This window comes from Lonchura striata, chromosome 9 (genome assembly GCF_046129695.1).
Source record: "Lonchura striata isolate bLonStr1 chromosome 9, bLonStr1.mat, whole genome shotgun sequence".
NCBI classification, from domain to species: domain Eukaryota; kingdom Metazoa; phylum Chordata; class Aves; order Passeriformes; family Estrildidae; genus Lonchura; species Lonchura striata.
Window position 1 is genome coordinate 4,937,510 of NC_134611.1, and position 19,770 is coordinate 4,957,279.

General features: G+C 50.3%; 1 protein-coding gene across 1 annotated transcript; it reads right to left on the bottom strand.

Annotated features, from left to right (window-relative positions):
• ANKRD13C (ankyrin repeat domain 13C) lies at positions 1-16,233 on the bottom strand. The gene is made up of 13 exons (XM_021535594.2): positions 15,902-16,233; positions 11,406-11,447; positions 9,969-10,073; positions 8,921-9,006; positions 7,887-7,932; positions 7,082-7,148; positions 5,709-5,853; positions 4,872-5,003; positions 3,993-4,154; positions 2,343-2,422; positions 1,683-1,781; positions 1,014-1,114; positions 1-216 (listed from the first exon to the last, which is right to left on the bottom strand). Exons 1-13 carry the CDS (start codon positions 16,206-16,208, stop codon positions 86-88), a joined length of 1,503 nt encoding a protein of 500 aa, XP_021391269.1. The 5' UTR covers positions 16,209-16,233; the 3' UTR covers positions 1-85.
• Positions 16,234-19,770: the final 3,537 nt, after the last annotated feature.

Consider the following 19,770-nt stretch of genomic DNA (forward strand, 5'->3'; position numbering starts at 1 on the left):
TGTGCCCACGGCTCTGCTCCGCTGTGGGTGCAGCCGTTCCCTGCCCTGGGACGCCGGGCTGGCCGTCCCTGGAGCTCCCAGCCCCTCAGAGGTCCGGGAAGCGGCTGGGATCCTCCTTGTAGTCGTCGGGAATGGTGAAGATGGAGTCGTGGAACTCGTCGTAACGGAACTCCTGGAAGGTCACAGTGGCCGTGATGGTGGGGAACACCGGGATGTCTGCGGGGACAGGCACGGTCAGGGGACAAGGGACAGCCAGGGATGGCACCAAGCCCACCCCTGCAAGGCTGGATGGGGCTTGGAGCAGCCTGGGATAGCGGCAGGTGTCCCTGCCCACGGGAATGGGAGCAGGAGCTGGAATTGGAGGTCATTCCCAACCCCAACTGCTCTGGAATGCTGTGCAAACATGGCACAGGTAGAGCACGGCCTGGCTGCTCACACAGCTCCCTCCAGAAAGCCTGCAGCCCTTAGGAAAGGGGCTACTGCTTCTGGGGTCATCTAGCCCATGGAAAAGCTGACCTCAGACATTGCCATCTGCTACAAGTGCAACACTTGTCTATTTTTCACTTAAATCTATCACCAGTAATCCTTCAAGAAAAGGAAACGCAGGAATGTTACTCCACACTTGAGATCCTTCTAATGCAGGAATAATCCAGCACATCCCACTGCCCTTGGAGCAAGGCCCCAGCACTTCTGTGCTCCTCAACTCTCCAGTGACACACTCCTAGGTGAGAGCTCTTCTCCAAAACTCAAAAAAAAAACCAACTTCTGAATATATTGCAAGAAAAAATGCACATGTTTCGATGTGGACTGAATATTTGGGAAAATTTATCTTGGAAAGGATTTTCCAGCCCTATGCCTGGAAGGATTTCAAAGCTTTGTGGATGTGGCACTTGGGGACATGGGGCAGCGGTGGCCTTGGCAGTGCTGGGGAATGCTTGGACTCAGTCTTAGAGAGCATTTTCAACATAAAATTCTGGATATATAAAGCCCCAGGAGTTGCTGTGTGCTCTTACCTAATTTGACAGGAAAGCCTGGTGGAAGCTTCATTTGAACAAATTCTCTAAGTTTGTTAAAGTGCTTGAAGGGTGCAATGACTTCTAAGACATTCAACAACCTGCAAAGGAGAGCAGAGCCCGTGACAGATCCTCCTGCCACACACACCCTGTCCCTCTGGAGCAGGAAGACACGACCCAAAGGGGACAGAGAAGGTGGCAATGACATCATCCCCCTTCTCCATCCCAGGGCTTCAGGGCCACCCCACATCCAGAACTACAACAAACCAACACCAGGATAGCAATTGCTTGTCCTCATTTTCCACAGGAGATGAGGGATGAGGTACCCACCCCCTTCTCCATGGACATGTGGAACAGACCTGGCTTTGCACTGGGTCAGGGGACACAATTTTGTGCTAAAATTTGTTATGGGGAAGAAGTTATTTCAGAATTCAGTGGGATCGGGCACCAGTTGCTGGTAACCCTGCCCAAAACTCTGCTCTTATCAAGCCAGGTAAGGGTTTGGCTCTTCCCCCAGCCCCAGCAGCTCCCATTTTAAGGAACTCCTTGCTCAACAGCCTGACTGCACTCCCAGCTCCCATTCCTGGGGATCTGGAGGGTTCTGCAGCTCATGAACAAGTTAAAACATTCCCAAAGGAATAACTCCCGTGGCTGGGAGCTTCGACTCACGATTCAATTCCTAAGGGGAATTCCTGGCTCATTGCTATCGTGGCTTTGAAGGTTTTCTTGCTCTCCTTGCAGACCAGCTCCCTGCCCAGGTGAGGAGCTCTGTGAGGGAGAGGCAAAGTCAGTTTTTCCCAGGGAAATCCTGGGTTTAGAGGAAGGAAAACAGACTTGGGTTGGAAAACATCAGGGAGGAACCCCTACTTTCAAAGGGTTTGCTTTATTGTAAAGCTGTGCAAAATAAAGATAAAAACCCCCTTAATTTACATTACACTGAGCTCTGCTAAACCAGGAGACAAGACAAAAACAGGAAAACTGTTCCAATAAAATAATTCCTCATAAACACGGTGCTAATAAACCCTACAGGGAGTGTTTATTAACCACTACCCATGAATGCCCATGGCAGGGGGGTAGAACTGGATGGGCTTTAAGCCCCTTTCAACCCCAAGCATTCCAGGATTCCCTGCCCAAAGCTGAGGCACTGCTCCCACACGCAAGGATCACTTCCCATCCCTCTGGAGAACAAACACCGAGACACCAAACCCAGGGCTCCTCCCTCCCCACGAGACCACACACAGGCAGCACCCAGCAAGTGGAGAAGCCAAACCCCCATCCCAGGGATGCAGAGGTGTCCCTGGCACCCCTGGCAGACCCAGCAGCACTCACTTGCCACTCTCTGCAGAGATGTACTCCTCCCAGGAGATGGTGTTGGGGGACGGCGGCGTCAGCGACTGCCGGCGCACGGGCTGTGGGACAAGCACAGCTCAGCTCAGTGCCCTGCCCCTCCTGCTGCCATTCCCACCTGGAGCTGCCCTTCCTGCTGCCATTCCCACCTGGAGCTGCCCCTCCCGCTGCCATTCCCACCTGGAGCTGCCCCTCCCGCTGCCATTCCCACCTGGAGCTGCCCTTCCTGCTCCCATTCCCACCTGGAGCTGCCCCTCCTGCTGCCATTCCCACCTGGAGCTGCCCTTCCTGCTGCCATTCCCACCTGGAGCTGCCTCTCCTGCTGCCATTCCCACCTGGAGCTGCCTCTCCTGCTGCCATTCCCACCTGGAGCTGCCTCTCCTGCTGCCATTCCCACCTGGAGCTGCCTTTCCTGCTGCCATTCCCACCTGGAGCTGCCTTTCCTGCTGCCATTCCCACCTGGAGCTGCCTCTCCTGCTGCCATTCCCACCTGGAGCTGCCCTTCCCGCTCCCATTCCCACCTGGAGCTGCCCCTCCTGCTGCCATTCCCACCTGGAGCTGCCCTTCCTGCTGCCATTCCCACCTGGACCTGCCTCTCCTGCTGCCATTCCCACCTGGAGCTGCCTCTCCTGCTGCCATTCCCACCTGGAGCTGCCCCTCCTGCTGCCATTCCCACCTGGAGCTGCCCTTCCCGCTCCCATTCCCACCTGGAGCTGCCCCTCCTGCTGCCATTCCCACCTGGAGCTGCCCCTCCTGCTCCCATTCCCACCTGGAGCTGCCTCTCCTGCTGCCATTCCCACCTGGAGCTGCCTCTCCTGCTCCCATTCCCACCTGGAGCTGCCTTTCCTGCTCCCATTCCCACCTGGAGCTGCCTCTCCTGCTCCCATTCCCACCTGGAGCTGCCTTTCCTGCTCCCATTCCCACCTGGAGCTGCCTCTCCTGCTGCCATTCCCACCTGGAGCTGCCTCTCCTGCTCCCATTCCCACCTGGAGCTGCCTTTCCTGCTCCCATTCCCACCTGGAGCTGCCCCTCAGCTCCAGCCACAGCCGTGCTGGTTCCAGCCCCTGCCCTCAGCCCCCACTGAGGTGTTTTCTGTAGGACTGGGCTGTGCTGCTCCACCGTAACGAGTTAATTCAGGGCTCCGAGCGCCAAGGCAGCAGCTCCAGCTCACACAGAAATAAATTAATCACTTTAAAAGCTCTGTGTGAGTTCCCAGCTGAAGCCTGGCTCGTTCTGAAGAGCTCTTGATTTCCTGGTGCTAATCACAGGCTTCCTCCCATTTTAATGAAGCTCAAAGGAGCACGATTGCCTTTCTGGCTTCCCTTTCATTCCCAACAATCAACATTGGGTCTAAAAGAATCCAAAGTTGATTTGCCACAGCCAAACCCCTCATCTCTTCTAAGAGATAAATTAAGGCTGAATACCCAATAAAACCAGAGAAATCCCTCCCTGTGTGCACTAATCAGGGTAATTCATTAATGCATCACCAAAATTATACTTGTGGGTCATGTTTATGATTTTTAGATTATGCCAATCAAAAGAAAATAAAAACATTATCTATGTATTTTGCACCATGAGGAGTGGTGTGCAAAATTATTCTTCCACACCCTAGGCAAAGTTTATCAATTATACCTCGAAATTCTGCTCCATCAGGTTTCCCCCTTTGCTCAGGCTCTCCATGATCGCTTTATTCCGAAGGATGTCCTCCTCACTGAGATGTTCCCTTCTTTTCCTGGATTCCAACACAAGTCCATTCACCAAGTAGAAATCTGCCAGGAAGTTTCCTACTCTTTCCTGCATGAAAGGAATCGGGACATCAGCGACTCACAAAAGATAAAATAAAAACATTTTGATTCTTGTGTATCAAGTAATGGCAATAAGGGAATTTGGGGATTGAGCTGGAATTCCCCCGGCCCCCCACATGGGCTGGCAGTGGGCAAACCCAAAATCAACAGGTACTTCTCATGAAGGGAAGCTTTAAGACAGAGCTTGTTGAAGAATTTGAGTGAAGTCCCTTTCCAGACCACTCCCATCCCTGTCTTTCTCCAGCAGGAATGCACAGAATCCTTCCTGCACTCCCTGGAATCAACCTGCACAGATCAGAGCTTCCTGCAACAAAACCATTCCCAGCACAGTCTGTCCTCCCCCTGCCCATCAGCTACAGAATCTTTCCTCCTCCTTTCTCCTGCTGAAGGCAGTCCAGCAGACAGATTCCACATGGAATGAACCTGTGATCACTGGGGATACAGGGAGAGGGACTATTCCTTTGTCCTGAACATCTTATCCTTTCATAATCCTGGACTGGTTTGGGCCAGAAGGGACCTCAAAGCCCACCCCATTCCAACTCCCTGCCATGGGCAGGGCACCTTCCACCATCCCAGGCTGGCCTTGGGCACTTCCAGGGATGGGACAGGCAGAGATTCTCCTGGAAATCTGCTCCAGTGCTTCTGGCAGAGCCTTTCCCTCCTGCCTCCTGCCCAGCAGCAGGCTCTGAGCTCCCCTCCCACTCACAGTTTTGTCCTCCCTGAAGAGCCACCCCGTCTGGGCCCGTGTGAACGTGATGGATTTGGTGGATAAGGTGGCAGAGTAAATATCACTGCTCATCAAAATGTCAACCTCCTCTTCTGTCTCCATCTCAGATTCCTGGAAGAAAAATTGCAAAATACTCAGAAGAACTTAACAAACAACAATTGCTTCCTCTAAAGATACACCAGTAAATACAAATCCATAAGCCTTGTCCTTTGGATCTTTTCCCAGAAGCAGCATTTCCTGAATTTTCAAGCGGTTTTATAAAACCGCTGGCCAAATGGTTTCCAAATAGTTTAATCTTGAATATTAATGTGAATAAAGCATCCCAATGGGATTTATGCAGCAGCTCAGCAGCCACACCCTTTCCACAGGCAATAATCCATCTGCTTAAGTGATTGGGGGATAAAGCTGTAATTAAAGACTTGACTAATTACAGGGGTCCAGCGAGTCAGACCCTCAGGTTGTTATCAGCTGAACTGGCCACAGAGTGACTAAAAGGATGCAAAGCAGTGGGAACAGCTCTGAAAACCCACCTGAGGACGCCCAAGTTAAGCCCAGTGGAAAGATTAAAAAGCAGCACATCGTACTTTAAACCACATTTTCCAGTCTATTCCCATTCCAGCTTTTCCTCAACCAGAAATCTGGATTCAAAGCTGGTTTCCCTCACAAAATTCAATGTCACCTTCACAGCTCAAGTTGCAACAACTGAGGTAAAAATTCTTTGGTTTGCAGTTCTCTGGGTGTTTCTGAGGCTAATTTTTTTTTTATACGTTCCCAAAAAAGCCTGGGATGTGTCCCACCCTCTTCCCAGAGCTTTACCTCGTGGTGTATTCGCTGGTAAACTTTTTGCTCATTGTCTAAAACTACAAAAGATTCGGAGGGTGCGGCGTCACCGTTAAAAATGAAGCTTAAATCCCCTCGTTGGCACTTCATGTCAGTAAAGTCTATCAGAGTTGTGTCCAGCCTGTGAAAACAACCCCAAATTTCACAAAAACGACCCATAAACACAGGAAGAAATTCGGCTTTCTAGCAGGAAAGTGATTTTTTTTAATGGCAAACAAGCACATAAAGGGCTGAGTTTTCACAGGATTTTGTAAGTAGAGCCTGGATGCAGAAATCAGCAAAAAATTGCTATAAAGTTTTCTTCAGAAAATTGTATTTAATACTGCCAGCATGAGGAGGGGAGAGGGAGAATTTATTCAGTGCCACACACTGGGAAACAACTCCTCAGCAGGGTCCTGACTTGAGTAGCAACACTGGGACATGATCCAAAATCTGAAAGTAATTTTTTAAAATTTTATTTCTTTTCATTGCTATTTCTATTTTTCTCCCTCACCAACACCAAGGAAATGGTCCTGCAGACCTGAGTATCTGGAAGAAGATGGAGCTAAGACCATGGATCTCTGTAGCAATTCATGCCAGTATTGCCAGAACATTTATTTCTCATAAAAAGGTGGTTAAAGAGCCTGAACTGGGTGACTTCACATCTAAGTGGTGAGGGATTAAAACCTTATAGATTTGCCTCTGATTCCAAGGAAAAACCTTGGAATTTATCTATTTATCTATTAATCTATATATTTATCTCTTTCCCCTCAGTTCAGGCCTCATACAGGCAGAGCATTCAGAAACGAGAAGGAGAGCAACAGCCCCAGACTCAAATTTCACCAAAAAATTCACTTCACACACCCAAGCTGCCCCTTTAATAGAATAAAAATTTCTACAGATTGAAACTCCAGGATCATATTCCTGCCTCTTTGTATTAAATTTTGGCCTCTAAAGAAAATGCCAGAAAATACATTTGATCGAAACTAAAAAGAGCTGAGCTTGGAGAGACTCCTGAAACCACCTACTGAGTTTGAGAATTTGTCACATTAAAAACCTTAAAGAGAGATATTATATCATATTTTTCTTTTATCTACAGACTGGAGCAGCAACACTTCCCCACAAAATACTGGAATTTATGTGCAATTCTGTTATAAATACCCAATCTCTGCTTTTCACTGGCACATCTGGTAGATAAAGCCTTATCCAGCTGAACTGCTCTTGCTCTATATTTAAGTTATATTCAGCTCAAAAGAGATAATCAGTGCTGTGTCATGGACGTGCCCAGGCTCCTCAGGGGTTCTGTCAGGCTCACTGGGATCCAGCTTTTCCCTGGCACAGAAGTATCTGGATAAAAAAGCAGCACTCACCTGATATTTATACCTTGTTTGTGTATTTTACATGCATCTGAAGGCAGAATTCGGGAAAGTAAAGGCACTAAAGGAGGGAGAGAAAAGGCAGTCAGGGCACTGAGATCCCTCTGCAAAGTATTCCCATTAAAACCATTCCATCAGTTTGATTCTGGAGGTGTTTTAATGCAGATACAGCATTTTCCATCATCATCTCAATCAAACACAACATCAGGGGTATTTCTATTTGATAAAATTGATTTTTTTGTAATTGTAATTGCACACTCTGCTTGCAATATCACAGAGAATTTGTATTTCCAATTTTTTTTTTTTTTTTGTATTTATAAATTCTAATAAATTCTGTGGCTTTTCATAGTTTGAATTCTGGGATTTAACAGTTTCTATAATGCAGCAAGGGAAACCCTGGCTCCACTTGAAGCAGAACAGCCACAAGCACAAAAAATGGTCCAAAGTATTTATATTAACTACTAAAATAATAAAACACATAAAATCATGGAATGCCAGACTGGTTTGGGTTGGGGATCATCCCATCCCAGCCCCTGCCATGGGCAGGGACACCTTCCATAGCCCAGGTTCTTAAAGCAAAGAACGACTTCCCCTCCTTACTGAGTCACTGATGAGAGAAGAGAATTCAGCTCCAAAAGTGAATGAGCAAAAATAAATCAGGAAGAAGTTGTGTGTCCTGTCCTCAGGACTCACATCTCGAGCACTGGACTGTGACTGTTCCAGCACAAAGCAGAGGAGAACAAGTGTGCTGCAGGCTGATTGCTTTATCTCCCTGGGGAAGGGACATGGAAGCACTCACCCCAACTTTGAAAATCCCAGTGAAGCTCTAGATAGAAGTCACCTAGCTGAGAAGAAAAGAAGAAAATGTAAACAGCTTTTCAGGCTAAACAACTGTAACATTTGCTGGAAGACAGGCAGAAGTTGTACTTGGCAAAGGAAACTTTCTCTAATGTTGTACTTGAATTTGCACTGAATTTAAACATCACTGAAGCTTTAGCTGCAGCAGAATCAATAATGACAAAATGATGTAACTCATTTGAACTCACATTTTTAATAGTTTCTTAACACTAATTCCACCATCAAGCCCTGGATTGCAGAAGATTTATTGTAAACATGTGCTTAAAAAACACCTATGGAGCTCTCTGCTTGCTTTGAGCGAACCCAACCAATCCCAAGGAATTAGAATTAATTATACAATAATTAATGAGTCAAGTTTCAGACAGGAGTATTGCAAAGATCAATTGCCACTGGCCTCGTGGAAATGTGCTGAAGTCACCAGGTCAGCCTCCTGTGCCTCCAGAGCACGTGTGAGCCAGAGCCAACCCCACCATGAGATGCCCAGGGAGCAAACACAGCTCAGCTTTCACAGGGACAATTTAATTAACTTTTGATAAATAACTGGGTTTCTACAAATTGCTGTCCCCAAACTGAGCAATATTTCACTGTGCCCAAGGGGAATTGGCTGCTGGATGCTGATGGAGAATGAAACCAAAAATCTCTTCCATCACTGGGCAAGAGTCATTTGGGTACTGAACAGACCAGGAAATTATTCATTGACACAAGATTAAAGAAAGCCTTAAAAATCTAATGGAACAGAGATTTTTAACTCTGAGATTGCAATGATGATGAGCAGGCTGCCTTACACAAACCTTGTATTTGAATCTCTAGAAATAAATAGAATTCTGTGACCCCTTAAAACAGAGCCAAGATTGCTTTTAAGAGCAAAAAGATTGGTTAAAAACAAGGAAAAACTTCCTGGCAGTTTTCCAGTGCCCATAGTCAGAGCACAAGCCACTGCTCTCCACCCCACCTGGTTGTGTCAGCACAACTCACCTCTTTCAGGGCTTTTAATAATCGAGGTCGCTTCTCTTCAACACTTTCCCTGGACTGCTGCTTGAGCTTCCTCAGGAGTGCTGAAACTACACAGGAATTAATCCATCAACTCTGTTTGGTAATTACAGGTGAGTGTCTTACTTGAGGTCTTAAACCCAACAATGCAATGGAACATTTCATCAGACCTGAGGAATTAATCCCAGTTACAGGAACTGCACATTAACCTGCTCGGATCATCCCAGGAAGAAAAGGCTCAATAATTGTAAAACAAGCTATAGAATCATGTCAAAAGGGTTTTTACAAAGGTATCAGTAAATATGTGGATACAAATATAGAGAGTAACATCTACTCCACTGAGAAAATCAGTAGTGAGGAGATGACATGAAAATGTTGTTGGTAGATTATAAACCAGTGCATTAAATATTAATAATACATTTATATGTGTAATATATAGTGAGTTTTCTGCTATAGGAATGCAGAATATATATATAGGAATGCTACAGGTATTATCATACATGGTAATACTAAATACTATTAACATCCACCAGTGAGTAGCAGCAGAATAATTTCCTTTTGCTACTCCGTGTCTGAGCTGAATATCTGAATAATACATAATATATAAATTATCTTTTCCCACAGGCCTCTTGAGATGCAGCCTAAAAGCCACATCCCACTGGCACCTGATGCATGAACAAACCTGTGAGCACAGGGAGCAGGCCAAGGAGATGATCCCACCCAGCCCAGACCCGTTTGGATCCTGTCACTGCCATTCCAAACCCAGAAAACGCCCGTGCAGAGCGTTCCCACTGCCCTCAGTCTGAGCAGAGTTAACAGCCTGCTTATGTAACCCAGAGCAATTTCTTATCAAGGAAATGGATGTGCCTGATCATGTGCAGATATAAAATGTTCAGCTGATTAAGAGAAACCCTTCAGAGAGCTGAAAGAGGGCTGGGGAAAAATAACCCAGCTTGAGAGCTCTGCTTTCCTGTTCTGAACGAGCCCCAGTTTGGATTAACTGGCAAAGTGGGATGAATGAAGAGGTGCTTACTCATCTGTCTGTCTCCATAGCTGATGGCTTCGGCCAGAGGGCTCCATCCCTGAGCGTTTTTCACCTTTACTGGAGCATTATGGGCTAAAAGCAGGTGGGCACATTCTGGAACAAAATACCCACAGTTATTTACAGTAAAGGATGCAGGAAGAGCAGTCACAATAAAACTCTACCAAAGCAATACATATCAGAGATATTACACAGATTATCAAAACACATATCTGGGTTCTGACTCACTCTAACAAAGACATTCAAGCAAGTACTTCCAGCACTTCCCTGTTCAATATTACTGTAAAAATAATTGGTGATCAGCCACCAATTATATAACACTGAAGAGACCTGTCCTTCCTGGAATGTGGAGTTTGCTTTTTATAATATTTCTGCATGTCAGATACACACACCAGTATGGAACATTTATATTTAATGCATGACATCATCTCTCTCTGCTACACAGACAAAGCAGAGAAATACCTCAGGGCCTTCATCCCTCTCCAAGGGGTGAATGGATCATGGGGACACAGATTTGGGGCAACTCCCATCAGCTGGAGGGGAGGCACCAACACATTCCTGGGTGCCAGAACATCCTGGGGAATCTGGGATTTAAAGAGGGCAAACAGGCGCCTCTGTTCCAGGAAAGCCTCAGAGCAGGTGTGGAACCAACAGCTGCATTCCCCATCCACAGGTGGACACGATGGTGGAAAAACTGAAGGAGAGAGTTCCCATGTGCTCCTTGGAAATGGTTCTTCAGTTTCCAGCCACAGGGAAACCTCAGCACATGTCACTGAAGCCACCCTGAGCTGTCTGGAGGTGATGCAGCAGGGCCCAGCTGTCTCACCACCAAGACAGGGACTTCCTGGGTTATTTTCCTGCCACAGGTACCACAGGAAACTGCACTGGTCACTCCAGATGCAGCAGCTGTGAGTCAGTGGCAGGCTGAGCAGCTGGGGAGGAAGAGATCCCTCCCTGCTGAATACACTGTCTCCTGTGGGGATAAACAAAGGCCCTGACTAACCCAGCCAAGGGATTTTTATGGTTCCTTAAACAGTGCCCAGGACAGGAACATCACTCTGCAGGGAGCAGGCAAACCAGCTTGGAACCACCAGCCAGATTCCATTTCCAGTTCAATAAACGGGCTGGGAGAGCTGGGGGTGAAGGGGCTCCAAGAGAGCTGGAGAGGGACTGGGGACAGGAGGAGACAGGAAAGGGGGAATGGCTTCCCACTGCCAGAGCGTAGGGTTAGGTGGGATATTGGGAATAAAGCTCAGATTTCTTTTCCCACTCTTCTCCTCCAAATCCATGTGGTATCTTCTTTCCAGAAAACCTCACGAGCTTGAAACATAAGATCACATTCAGGAAAATGGAAGAAAACCCTTTTTTCCTCTCGCCCCTGAATCTTCAGGATCACCAAAAGGTAACAAAACAAATGGCTCTACCCACCTTTATGTCCCAACATCACGGCAAGATGTAAAGGAGTGTTTCCTAAAAGAAACCACAGAAATAAAAAGGTGAGATTAAAGTCACCAGAATCCACTGCAATCCCTTCCTTAGGAAACTCCAGTTCCTGCTCTAACCCAGGAACACATCAACACCCACCAGAGGAGTGACATTTGCTGGGTTATAATTGTCAAAATAAATAACCTGAGACACATTTCATGGGCCAAGAGAGGCTTTGTAATGATATCTTGAAACTCACTGCAGGCAGAGGTCCAGAGGTGTCTTTGAGAAAGACACAACCCCTGTGCTCCCCCTGGGCTGAAGGGTCTGATCCCTCCCCAGCCTGACATATCTGGGTTAAAAGCTACTCACAGATATGATACTGATTAAAAATTTAACAGCCTGTTTTATTAATTTTTCAAAGACTGAGTACTCATTTTTTACAACTACAGTACTGGGCATATTGAGAAGGAACAGCACCTTCACTACAAAGCTGCCTTTTGGTTGTTCCCAAAGAAAGCTTTGGAGGTGATCAGCAGCCTCTCAAACCTGTCCCCATTTTCCTGGCAATGCTGTGACACAGGTGGTATTTGTGTTGTTAAATATTCACTGTGAGGCACCCAGAGCTGTTTTTCCTGGATTAATACTGCTACCAGGCTCATGACACACTTTATTTAGGCAGCTTAAGGATGTAAAGTTCTTCCACTTAACTGTATTTTGCACATTTAAACATCTTAGAGCAGTCAAGAGAAAAAAACGCTAGCAAACAAATTCCCTGTGCAATTCTACCACACACTCTGGGTTTAGAATTATATTCTCTAATTCCCATTTTGTCAGCAGGAAGAACCTGCTCTGTGCAGAGGATTTGCTGCACATCTGGGAGAGGCTGCCACACGAATGGCAGCACCAGGGAAATTCGGATGGAGATGGGAATTCTGCCCTGCTTGCTCAGGAGGGGCTGACAGGGCTGTTCAATGTGTCCTGCATCTCATCCTTGCAGGACACTGGCAGCATCCTGGGCAGCCACAGCCCAGCTCATTATACACTAACCCAGATCAACTCCTGCTGCTATTAATAGCTGCTCCAACATCTGGGAGCCAGCACAGCACTGGGAATCCTGGATGCTGCCAGGCTCTGGCAGGGGATGGAAATAACCTTGCTGAGGAAAACGTTTGAGAAGGAGCCACACTGTGTGCCCAGGAAATGCAAATTACGTGATCCAAGGGGAAACATTGTCAAGATCATGGAGTCACAGAACGGTGAGGGCAGAAAAGCCCTCCAGGATCACAGAGTCCAAGCTGTGCCCAATTCCCACCTTGTCACCAGCACTGAGTGCCACATCCAGCCCTTCCTTGGACACCTCCAGGGATGGGCACTCCAAATCTCCCTGAGCAGTTCCAGTGCCTTTCCATGGAGAAATTCCTGCTGATGTCCAACACAATTCTCCCCTGGCCCAGCCCAGGGCCGTTCCTTCTCCTCCTGTCCCTGTTCCTGGAGCAGAGCCCGACCCCCCGGCTGTCCCCTCCTGGCAGGAGCTGTGAGAGCCACAAGGGCCCTGAGCCTCCTTTGCTCCAGGCTGAGCCCCCTCAGCTCCTCAGGGATTCTCCAGCCCCTTCCCAGCTCCTCAGGGATTCTCCAGCCCCTTCCCAGCTCCCTCAGGGATTCTCCAGCCCCTTCCCAGCTCCTCAGGGATTCTCCAGCCCCTTCCCAGCTCCTCAGGGATTCTCCAGCCCCTTCCCGGCTCCCTCAGGGATTCTCCAGCCCCCTCAGCTCCTCAGGGATTCTCCAGCCCCTTCCCAGCTCCTCAGGGATTCTCCAGCCCCCTCAGCTCCTCAGGGATTCTCCAGCCCCTTCCCGGCTCCCTCAGGGATTCTCCAGCCCCCTCAGCTCCTCAGGGATTCTCCAGCCCCCTCAGCTCCTCAGGGATTCTCCAGACCCTTCTCAGCTCCTCAGGGATTCTCCAGACCCTTCCCAGCTCCTCAGGGATTCTCCAGCCCTTTCCCAGCTCCTCAGGGATTCTCCAGCCCCTTCCCAGCTCCCTCAGCCTCTCCCGGGGCACCAGACCCTTCCCAGCTCTGTTTCCTGCCCTGGACATTCTCCAGCCCCTCGGGGTTTTTGCTGGAGTGAGAGCTTCAGAACTGACCCCAGGATTTGAGGTGAGGCCTCATCAGTGCCCAGCACAGTCACAGCCCCTTGTCCCAAGAAATCAGTGTTCCAGCAGCTCCTGGAATCTTGCCTGTGCCCATCCAGGTGGCCCAAAACCACACCTCAAACACAGCACCTGTCCCCACACACATGTGGCCTTTCACCTCTGCTGAGGTACCTGCACACCTGCAGGGAGCCAGGGCTGTTTTCCAGCTGTTTTCCAGCAAGAGGATTCGTCTGTTCAGGATTTAAGCTATTAAGTGCATGTTATAATCAAACTAAAAGTCATCTACTACTAGGTGTAGCTACAGGCTTCTCCCAGGAAACTCATTGTTTGGGAATAATGACACTGGCCTTCCTCTGGGCAGCGATTTGGAGGTTAATTTAGGAAGCTGGGTAGGCACTCAATTAGCACTCAGTTGCTTTTAACAGAACAGCAGGAGTCTCCCATTCCACTGGATTTGGCTTTCCTGCACTGAACCAACAATAAAACAGGCCTGGATTATTAACAATAAGTTCTCTCTCCCCTCTGTCCAATCCTTAGCACATCCCAGGATTCCTCTGGCTTATTTCTGAGCAAATCATCAGCTGGAGTGTCCCCCAAATAATTCCCAGTTCCAGCGTGTGTAAACAAGTGACAGATGGAATCAGGCAGGAAGAAAACAATAACAGGGAAATGTTACTCAGGCCTTTGGAATGTCAAGCCATCAAGTGGTTTGTTGTGGGTTTGTTTTTTTTAATAGTTCAAGCAAAAACTTGGAGGGAGATGATGAGTCAGAGATCCCCAAAGTGTCCCAACTCAGAACAGAGCTGGGAAAGCAGGGAGATATTAATTAGAGATTTATATATGGATTAAAAAAGGATGGAATCAATGTGTGTGATACACACTGAGGGTGACAGCACAGCAAAGAGGGATCAGGAAGTGCCTTCAAGGAAAGATTTGGAGCTGCTGCTGCTGCATTGCTTGAAGGGGAAGTGGAGGAGGAACAGGGAGAAGCAGCAGCAGGAATAGAGCGAGTGGGAAAAATCCTCCCCAAGTCTGCTGCTTTCATTCTAGCAGGATTTGCTGGAATGAAGGCGGCAGGATAAACAGATCCGTAGCTGGATTTGGAGCCCTGCCCTTAGGAAAGCACCGTGCCAGTTGTAGGGAACACTCCTGCCCATTCTGGCTGGCAGCTGAGCCCTGTGTTACTCTGCAGCCCCCAGTGCCACCACAGACACAGCTGGAATTGCCAATTCCATCACTCCTGCCAGCGTGCCAGCCCCAGAGATCCTTCACCTTCGCGCTCCTTTTGAATTTGAAGACCACAGTCAAGCAGAGCTGATCTCCTTATCAGAAACACAACACAAGCATCCCCTTTATCACAACTTCTCAGACACCACACACGTGGAACTGGGAGTTCTCCAGCAGAAATGGATCATGTTACTCTTGAAACGGCTATTAAAAATAGAGTTTAAAACCAACCATGAAGGTCAAGCTGATCCCCCAGGCTGATTTATTAGTTAACAGTATAAAATATCCCTCAAATTAAAACGTTTTGAAATGTCCTGGCAAGACATTCAATATTTACAAATTTCAGAGCAGCACAAGGATCAGATTCCATCTCTGACACTGCTGTGGACAGAGCATTTACAGAGGAGCAGCTCAGAACAGCTCTCGAAATCCAGAGCCAAGCATTTAAAAAGAAAGGGGGGAAAAGGATTTATTTTTGTTGCCTGGGGTAATATCAAAAACTGCTCTGCCAACAGTCAAAGGAACCGCTCAGCATTGCCCAAAGCAAACAGGTGACAGCTCAGACATTCTGAAAAAGAATTAATCTTTCAAATGTTGTGGGGTCTTGGACACAGAGCAACACCGGGTCAGAGGCAGCTCTGCCAGCGCAGTGCTGGTACTGGAGCTGACAGTGCTCAGTCATATTACGAAAATCATGGAATTATGGAATGGTTTAGGTGGAATGGACCTTAAAACCCATCTCTGCCATGAGCAGGGACACCTTCCAGTGTCCCAGGCTGCTCCAAGCCCTGTCCAACCTGGCTTTGGACAATTCCAGGGACCCAGGGGCAGCCACAGCTGCTCTGGGCACGCTGTGCCAGGGACTGCCCACCCTGCCAGGGAACAATTCCCAATTCCCAGTATCCCACCCATCCCTGCCCCCTGTCAGTGGAAGCATTCCCTGCGTCCTGTCCCTCCATCCCTCGCCCACAATCCTTCCTAAAGGGGATTCACACACCTTTATGAAGCTCCCTTACAAAACTCCAACGAATTCCCTATTTCCCGCTCCAGCATCCAGCATCCCCCGCCTCACCGGGACGCGGCCCGGAGCCCCGGATCCCCCCCGGTGCCTCCCGCTCACCGTGACTGTCCTTCTGGGCGATGCCCTGGGTGCGGATGAGCGCCGAGAGCCGCCGCACGTCCCCCTTGAACACGCACTCGTGCACGGGGAAGGGGCCGCGCTCGGGCCCGGCGGGGGCGGCCCGGGCCGGCGGGCGGTGCCGGTGCGCGCCGGGCCCGCGGTGCCCCCCGGCCCGCCCGCCCTTCCCGCCCGTGAAGGCGCCGCCGGGCGCCGCGGCCGCCTCGTCCTCGCCGGCCGCCAGCAGGTCCCCGTCCTCCTTGCTGGGCTTGTGGTCCCTGCGCAGCGAGCGGAGCTTCTCGCCGGTCATGGCCGGCGGGAGCGCTCGGAGCCCGCGGGGCCGGTCCCGCCCGGAGCGCCCGGAGCGGCCGCAGCTCCGCCCGCGCCTCACGGGCCGCGGCTCCGCGCCGCCATCTTCGGCCGCCGCTCTCGCGAGACTGCGCCGCGCCGAGAGAGCGCGCGGGAGGAGGGGGGGCGGCCTGAGGGGCGGGGCGGGAACCGCCCCGGCGGGAACCTGAGGGCGGGGCCGGGGATCGATCATCGATCATCGGTTATCGATCATCGGTTATCGATCCAACGGGTACGGGCTGAGGGGCGGGGCGGGAACCGCCCCGGCGGGAACCTGAGGGCGGGGCCGGGGATCGATCATCGATCATCGGTTATCGATCATCGATCATCGATCCAACGGGTACGGGCTGAGGGGCGGGGCGGGAACCGCCCCGGCGGGAATCTGAGGGCGGGACAGGGGATCGATCATCGATCATCGGTTATCGATCATCGGTCCCAACGGGTACGGGCTGAGGGGCGGGGCGGGAACCGCCCCGGCGGGAACCTGAGGGCGGGGCCGGGATCGATCATCGATCATCGGTTATCGATCATCGGTTATCGATCCCAACGGGTACGGGCTGAGGGGCGGGGCGGGAACCGCCCCGGCGGGAACCTGAGGGCGGGACCGGGGATCGATCATCGGTTATCGATCATCGGTTATCGATCATCGATCCAACGGGTACGGCCTGAGGGGCGGGGCGGGAACCGCCCCGGCGGGAACCTGAGGGCGGGACCGGGATCGATCATCGATCATCGGTTATCGATCATCGGTTATCGATCCCAACGGGTATGGGCTGAGGGGCGGGGCGGGAACCGCCCCGGCGGGAACCTGAGGGCGGGACCGGGGATCGATCATCGGTTATCGATCATCGGTTATCGATCATCGATCCAACGGGTACGGGCTGAGGGGCGGGGCGGGAACCGCCCCGGCGGGAACCTGAGGGCGGGGCCGGGGATCGATCATCGATCATCTGTTATCGATCATCGATCCAACGGGTACGGGCGGAGGGGCGGGGCGGGAACCGCCCCAGCGGGAACCTGAGGGCGGGACAGGGGATCAATCATCGATCATCGGTTATCAATCATCGATCCCAACGGGTACGGGCTGAGGGGCGGGACAGGGGATTGGGGATCGATCATCGGTTATCGATCATCGATCCCAACGGGCATGGGCTGAGGGGATTGGGGATTGGGGATCAATCACCAATCCCAACGGGAACGGCCTGAGGGGCAGGATTGGAAATCAGGGATGGATCCCAACAGCCACATCCTGAGGGAAGGGATCGGGGATCGATCCCAATAATCATATCCTGAGGAGCAGGACAGGGGATTGGGGATGGATCCCAACGGCCACATCCTGAGGAGACAGATTGGGGATCAATCCCAATAACCACATCCTGAGGGGTGGGATCAGGGATCGATCCCTATAGCCACATCCTGAGGGGTCGGATCAGGGATCGATCCCAATAACCACATCCTGAGGGGTGGGATCAGGGATCGATCCCTATAACCACATCCTGAGGGGTCGGATCAGGGATCGATCCAAATAACCACATCCTGAGGGGTGGGATCAGGGATTGATCCCAATAACCACATCCTGAGGGGTCGGATCAGGGATCAATCCCTATAACCACATCCTGAGGGGTGGGATCAGGGATTGATCCCAATAACCACATCCTGAGAGGCGAGACTGATCCCAAAGGGCACATCCTGAGGGGTGGGCAGGATCAGTGATGGATCCCGATGGCCAAATTCCAAGGGACCAGGACAGGGAGACTCCACCACTCTCTGAGCAGCTGTTCCAGTGCTCTCCCACCCTCCATGGAAATTTCTTTGGGAAATGATGGGACCTGGACAGGTGTTCCTCAAAGGGACAAACAGGACAGTCCCCCTGCTGTGGTGCGAGTCCTTGTAGGTGCAGTGTCAGCTCAGAAAGGACCTGTTTGGGTCGGAGCTTCCCAATTTCCCACTGCACCTCCCGCTCCTGGGCCAGTTCTGCAAGTTTCTGCTTCCAATATGGCATGAGTAATTGTAAAAATGATGATGTCCCAAATTCCTGGTGAATTGGATTTTTTGCTAATTCTACCAGGGAAAACAACCCCCAAGTTGCCAGGGACACCAGACCTGCTGTGATAACAGAATTGCCTTCCTGGTGACCCTGTCTTTCCTCAATTCACATCATCTCCCTCATCTCAAGTGAGTATTTGAAGTCATTTGAAGTAATTCTAGGGAAAAAGAAAAAAAATTTGCTTTTGCTCTATACTCCAGCGGTCTTTCCAATGAGATTCTTCTGTCTCTCGTTTTTTGAGGAAAGTCGAACCCAGCTGGGGGCAGAATGTGAGAGGCTGGCACTGTGAGCAATTCTGAGTTCTGTTCTCCCGTGCTGGAAACACACGCGGAGCACGGCTGGTCTTGTGGAATGGAGGGATTGGCTCAGGCTTTAGCTGATGTTGGAAGCCTCACACTGCCTTTTTAATTACTAGAGGCATGAAGTCACTGTTTACCAGCTTATTATGGACTCCCTTGTTCACCCCAGAAATGGAACCAAGGCATTACTCATGGGAAGGGCTCTGGGAAAACTGGTATTTGTAGGGAATCCCAACTTTACACTTTAGGGATTACTTTACACGTACAGATTCTTGAGAATGGGTTTTTTTTATCTGCCTATCAACAGGAATTTCCTACAGCAAGCAGATTTGTCAACAGGGGATGGAATTCCTCCCTCCTAAATCCCAGGTTCCTGCTTGTATGTGAGGCTGGGGCATGGCCCTGCACATATCCAGAGGTTTGTTCTTCTTAGATCCAGCTTTGTTCAGATTTTATCCATAGTTTTGTTGTAAAGAAAATGTTTCCTTACAAAATCTAATATATAAATCATTCATCAGTGGCCTTCAGCATGTACACGTCCTTTTGTCCTCAGATGTCAAAGTACTGTTCCATGGACGTCAGTCCTTGCAGGATAACCTTGGCAGGGAGACACACTGAATTAATTTTTAATCACAGAATCCCAGGATGTAAAAGGCTGGAAGGGACCACAGCAGCTCCTCTGGAGCCACCTCCCTGCTCCAGCAGGGACATCCCAGAGCACAGGATTGTGTCCCAATGGCTCTGGAATATCCCCAGAGGGGAGAGCCCACAGCCTCTCTGCACAATCTGCTCAGGGCTGGCACTGCCCGGGGCAGAAGGGCCTCCTGTGCAGGGGGAATTGCTGGGCTCAGTCCCTGCCCGTGGCTCTGGGGCCATCGCTGGGCCTGGAGCAGAGCCTGGGGCTGCTCTGACACCCAGGGACAGACAGGGACAGGCAGGGACAGACAGGGACACACAGGGACAGACAGGGACAGGCAGGGACAGACAGAGATACCCAGGGACAGACAGGGACAGACAGAGATACGCAGGGACAGACAGACAGGGACAGGGACACCCAGGGACAGACAGAGATACCCAGGGACAGATGGGAACAGGCAGGGACACACAGGGACAGACAGGGACAGACAGAGATACCCAGGGACAGACAGACAGGGACAGGGACACCCAGGGAGAGCCAG